The sequence below is a fragment of the Eurytemora carolleeae genome, unplaced genomic scaffold, assembly GCF_000591075.1.
Source record: "Eurytemora carolleeae unplaced genomic scaffold, Eaff_2.0 scaffold117, whole genome shotgun sequence".
NCBI classification, from domain to species: Eukaryota; Metazoa; Arthropoda; class Copepoda; order Calanoida; family Temoridae; genus Eurytemora; species Eurytemora carolleeae.
In genome coordinates, this window is record NW_019396401.1 from 92,057 (window position 1) to 97,996 (window position 5,940).

Genomic DNA, 5,940 nt, shown 5'->3' on the forward strand with positions numbered 1-5,940 from the left:
AATTTGCATAATTCCACCGATTCCGTAATGGATGGTACCTGCAGCTGTTAAAAATCAGGATAATAATTCCACCAATTCTGTAATGGATGTTTCCTAAATTACCTTTCAAGTACTAATTTATCTCTCCTTCAAACAAAACAAGCAGAAAAAAACAGCAAATTAATTTTCTTAATACTCTACACTCATTAGTTTCAGATCTGCAACTCTGTCCACTGTATAATGTATACTGTATTGATCTCGATATCCACCATTCTAAATTTCCCAGCTCTGTTTAATTGAAAAGCAAACCCAACTAGCCTTCCCACTACCAGCCTATGGGCCCACCCTATCGAAACCTCTAATTTCCTTGGACTGGAAGAAATTAAAGATCCTGACCAAGGATGAAGCTACAACAAGTACCTTATAATATGTTGAGCACTGGTCTGGCCACGGTACTGTATACCACTAGAATATTTTACCTATTAATCTTGATACAAACAGATTTACGTCTATGATGGAATATAGAAATAAATGTCGTGGAAATGAATTAATAAAAGTAGGTCGAAATGATTTCATAAATGTAGGTGGAATGGTTTAATAAATGTAGGTCAAACTGATTTAATAGATGTAGGTCGAAATAGTTTAATAAATGTAGGTCGGACTGATTTAATAATGTAGGTCGAAATGATTTAATAAAGGTTGGTCGAATGATTTGAATTCGATAAATGTTGGTCGAAATAATTTTATAAATGTGGGTCGAAATAAATTAATAAACGTTGGTCGAAATATATTAACATAATTAGGATAATTAAGATATTTACTTTAAAAGTTTTGGATAAAAGATGAAAACCGGAAGTATATTTCCGGCTCCAGATTTTCCACCAAACTCCTATCCGGGTACTCAATTTAATGGCTGGAAACAAAACAATTTAAATGTTTAATAAAGGTGTCTGTTAAAGGGACTGTAAGCGTAAGTGAACTCCAAGCATAGACGGCAATGCAAGAATCACAAATGAACATTTTGAAAGTATTACTGTTTTCTTTCACCAAGGGAAAATTTTCAAAATTTTCATATTTGTTGCTTTGTATGATTTGTATAACTTCATGTACTGCAAAAAATATTTTGGCATTTTTCCGTGACTTTCAACTTAAAACTTTATTAAGTTGAGTATTCCTTAGCACAGTCTGATGTTGGATACCAACAATTGACAGCAGCTATCAGAACATCAGATTCACTACAGAAATTACGACATTTAACCATTCATATTATTAAATACTGGGTTACCCTGTTAGAAAAATAAGTAAGATTTTTCTTTTTTAAACTTATTTTTTTTCATTTGTCCACGATAAATAAATAAAACCCCTCGAAACAATTTAAATAAAGTGAAGGGGAGGGAGATGATCTTCTTTTTAAACAAAACAAAAAGTCTTGCTTAGCGGGATGAAAACAGATTAAAAAAATATAAAGGTCCAAGTATTAGAATTGGAAAAAAGCTAAAAAAAGGAATATTCTGGATTTCATGCTTAATGTTCCTGAAAAACTGTCCGACGATCTCCATCTCCGCCCTGGCCTCTTGGCTCTCCCGGTCCCAGGCCGCGTAGAAGAAGAAAAAGGAACTCTCATAATACGCGGCATCCTAGAGGTTACAGCGCATATTATTTAAAATGGAAGACTGTAGTAAGTATTAAGGACCTTTAAGGGACTAAAGAAATAATTTCTGACGAGAAACTCCAATTCTAGAGTAGCATGTATGGATGGTATCCTTTGCTTAGTCTGGTCATTAAAACTGAATAATATCTTAATGTTTTACTCTTTAAAAAATATTTTTTTCAAATTGCGGGTTTAAAAAGAAGTGAATTGCAAATTTCGGCTGTAGAAACAATTGATGAAATTGTGTAAAATAAGACACTAACCAAGCTAGATAGACGAAGATTTCTTCCACATAATTGATAAGCTCAAGGTGTATATGGTACCCTTGTGAATCAGGCCCTTTTTAAGTGGCGGGTCCCATGAAATTACAAATGGTAAAAATCCTTTAAATGCCCCTGTATAGTAATTTTAAAATATTTAACCTGGAACCCAGAAAAAACCTTCCCGCTCCAATAATCACGAACTAAAAAGATAAAATATATTATTCATCTTCATCATTTGACAAAAATCTTTTCAACTACAAACTTTTATTGTATTTTATTTAGCTTTCAAGAATTGGTTACACTTCAAAATATTGAATTATTAAAATTCGAAATTCATAGATCCAGAAATGTACAATTGGCAGCTACTATGCCAGATTTTTACAATTGACAGCTTCTATGCTAATAATAAATAGGAAGCTTCTATGTTAATCCAAATTTGCCGTCTCTGCCTTTATCAAAAATAGCAGCTTCTACGATTACGAAAGTAATAAATGACAGCAATGGCAGCTTCTATTTTAAAAATAAATGGCCGTTTCTATGTTAACAAATAACAATAACTGTTGGCTTCATGTTAATTAAAAATGGCCGCTTCTATGTCAAGCCAATCTTAATTTATTAAAAAGCCTTCTATGTTACCAATAACTGTTGATTTCATGTCAATTAAAAATAACCGCTTCTATGTTTAAAATAAATGGCGGCAACTATGTTAATTCAAAATGCCCGCTTTTATGCTAATTATTTGTTGGTTTTCAAACATTTCGGTTCTATTGATAGAAAGTTGTGGCTTCCGCTTCTATGCTATTTAAAAATGGCGGCTTCTTAATAAAAAATGGCTACCAGTGTCCAATGTCCAATTCCATTCCAAATATTTATCACCTGTACTGTTCTCAGCAAAAAACGGTTCAGGTTTTCTAGCTGCCCTACCATATAAATCTTTTTGATAGTTTATACATTGAACATTTGCATATGTAAATAAAATTTAAGCATTGGAAAAAAAATAAATAACAAATTGCATCTGTAAGCACTAAGCAGCTTTTTTTTAATAACTTTACTAATAAATCTTTCAATTCCGTCCCCAAGAAAACATCAACAATAGACAAGAAAAACATCAACAATAGACAAGAAAAACATCAACAATAGACAAGAAAACATTAACAATAGACAAGAAAAATGTTAATTACAAACGTCCATTTTTATTTCGCCCACTCCATTAAATTTTCATTAAAAAAAATATATTAAACAAATACCTTATAAGGGGCTGATTTGAATTTTCAACATAGCTGAGTACAGATGACAGGAAAAAACCTTTCAAATTTTTTTATTAAATTTTATTTTATTAGTTATTTGATGTCATATTCTTATATCTATGTTAATGATTTAATTTATTATAAAAACACTTAATATGCAATTTGGTCATTTATCTAATCTTTTCCAATTTTTTTCTAGTAAAAGGTTTAATTGCTTTGGTTTTAAGTTGATTAGTTTGCTTTATTTATATAATATCTACTAGGCTTTTAGGGCGCTTCCCGCCATCTTCTATTTCAACTTTTAGTTGTGGCTTTATCTGTGAGCATCTTCTCTTTGTACAGTATAAAACAAAAACAAAACAAAAAATTAGGGATTTCATAATATTTTTTTTACGCATTATCAAAATTTTACAAAAAAAACTTGAGACAATTTTTGAAATTTTGATCATTCAGAAACCTTCCCTGGGGTTACGTGAGGTCCCACACAAAATATGGGCCCGATCGGTTCAGTGGTTTATTGGATACAAAACAGACACCCAGACAGACAAGCAAAGTATTTATATATATGTATATACTTTGCTTGTCTTTCTGTTTGTTTGTATCCAATAAACGTCAAATCGGCTGAACCGATTTTGTGTGGGACCTCACATGACCGAAAGGAAGGTTTATGAAAGATCAAAATTCCAAAATTTAGCCTCCAATGAAATTTGATTTTCATTAAATTAATTTTTTTTTATAAAATCCGTAAATTTTTTGTTATTGCTTTACAATGTATACAACGAGAAAATGTTAACAATTAAAAAAGAAGATGGGCGCTTCAAGTCTAGTTTCTTATATTTCACCTATAAATAGGAAGTCTAAGACCATTTTAAAGAAGAGATAAAGATAGCTCTTCTTAGGCACAACTGGTACATCTGAATAGATGGTAATTAATAATATTGAACCTTAGCTGAGAACTTTTGAATGAACTAATACATATCGATTTTAATAACTTAAGCTCATTTAATTCCAGCCATAGTCTCTCATCTTCTATAACGGATCTAATGAGCTCAGAGAGACTGGACCAAAATTAATGAATCTTAACATGTAAAAATTACCAACCGCAACTTGTATGCAAAAGTTTTAATTTACTTCATGTGGCCGAGTGGTCATGCGGTACTTTTTCTTGCTGGGAAATAAACGCAGCGGTATGAGGAATTAGTATAAATTAATGAACCTAAACTGGACTCCAAACACGTATCAACGTCCTTTACATCTGCAGAGTTTCACAATTAAAACTGTCAGTGAATAGTTTTGTGAACAAAATACACCTGTTATCTAGTAAATATAGAGAAAGGGATAAATAGTTGCTTCAAATCCTTTGTCTCTCCCCTTTTATAACAAGGCGTGTAAAACTGTTAAGGTTAATTGCCCTTTTTTTATTAATATTCTTTTTGTTTTTGTCTTTTAACAAATAACTTAGTCGAAAAAATTCCTTTATTTTAACCGTCCACCAGACTCACCAGACAAACAATACTGACTGAAATTTGATACACAGTACTCGTTGAGTAGTGAGTACTTCTCAGTCTACGGTCCAGGTTTAGCAAAAAAGTGTAATTAAAGATTGAAAGTTATGCACTCCAGCCCCCCCCCCCTCTTAGTGCCTTGGATTATAATTCACTTGCGCAGAAATTAAACTAGTTTTTTTCATTATCGTCGCAATTTCAATTGACCCCTTCGGCCATGTCAGGTTTGGTGTAAAAAAAAACGTGAAATTCTTTTAACTTCTCCATTGCTTCATATAAGCAAGAAATGCTTAAGCCACTTAATCAGAGAAACCGAAAAATAAAATAAACAGTTGAAAGCAACAAAAACAAGAATATATTATTCAAACTGGATCAGACAAAGCTTGAAAGGGTACGGTTGTGTATCAAAAAATGCCCGTCTTTGAATGGACGGTCACTTGAAATTACGCTTGAAGTTACGCTGGAAGTCCCTTTAAAGAGGTCACTGAAGAAGTCCTGCTTAACAGAAGATTAGAGTAGTCTTTAAAACTGAGAATAAATATATTTTGATTGTCTATTTCTACCTGTATCTCCTGTAGCAGTAGTATTATTAGTAGCTGTAAATTCTGCAGATTCATTAGCATTATCACAACTTTCAACCATTCCTAATCATTCACAATTCAGTGAACCATCCCTTTTAGCAGTGCTTAGGATCCGGATCCGTTGGATCCGCAAAATTTTGGCTTCCTGGATCCGGGTGCCCAAAAATATCTACAAAGACTGTAAAAGAACTTTTGCTGAAGTGATGAAATAAGATTTCTTTGTTTATAAATGCAAGTTTTAGACAAAATTTAAAAGTAATTTTAAAAATTTGTAAAAAAAAAATAGTAAATCTATTTTTTCTGGAAGGATCCAGGATTCGCATCAAGATGAACTGGATTATAAGTACTGACTTTTAGAAAATTCTTTAATTTGCTTAATGTCGCGTTTTATTTTCACTCGATCTTCTTCAAACAAATGATACTAACTAATTTAAATTTTAGAGAAATATATCGTCTAAATCCTCTTCTTACTTTCTTACATATTATTATTAACTTTCCTAATTTTATTTTATATATTTATACCTTTCTAATCTTACTTTCCGACAAAAAAAAATCATAAATGTTCAACAAAAATCTCGTATTTTTGTAAAACCAATACTATTTACTATTTTTAATGAAAATTTTTTTTTAAAAGCAGTTCAACCTTAAACTAAAATCATCGTTAAACTACTTTTGAGCTTTATAGAAAGTTTTGGGGGAATTATTTTTAGGGGG

General features: G+C 31.5%; 1 protein-coding gene across 1 annotated transcript; it reads right to left on the reverse strand.

Annotated features, from left to right (window-relative positions):
• Positions 1–369: 369 nt before the first annotated feature.
• Positions 370–5,294, reverse strand: LOC111702514 (thioredoxin domain-containing protein 11). The gene is made up of 9 exons (XM_023474232.1): positions 5,209–5,294; positions 3,983–4,054; positions 3,141–3,198; positions 2,770–2,813; positions 2,053–2,093; positions 1,513–1,616; positions 1,154–1,214; positions 801–868; positions 370–444 (listed from the first exon to the last, which is right to left on the reverse strand). Exons 1-9 carry the CDS (start codon positions 5,285–5,287, stop codon positions 387–389), a joined length of 585 nt encoding a protein of 194 aa, XP_023330000.1. The 5' UTR covers positions 5,288–5,294; the 3' UTR covers positions 370–386.
• Between the last annotated feature and the right edge of the window lie 646 nt (positions 5,295–5,940).

What these genes read in the sequence shown, in the direction of transcription:
- LOC111702514 (XM_023474232.1), bottom strand. Translation starts at nt 5,287, where the DNA reads ATGGTTGAAAGTTGTGATAATGCTAATGAATCTGCAGAATTTACAGCT. An exon ending in AGGTTTTTTCTGGGTTCCAG is followed by an intron (nt 1,617 to 2,052) that starts GTTAAATATTTT and finishes TGTAACCTCTAG; the next exon opens with GATGCCGCGTATTATGAGAG. An exon ending in CAACATCAGACTGTGCTAAG is followed by an intron (nt 869 to 1,153) that starts GAATACTCAACT and finishes GTACCCGGATAG; the next exon opens with GAGTTTGGTGGAAAATCTGG.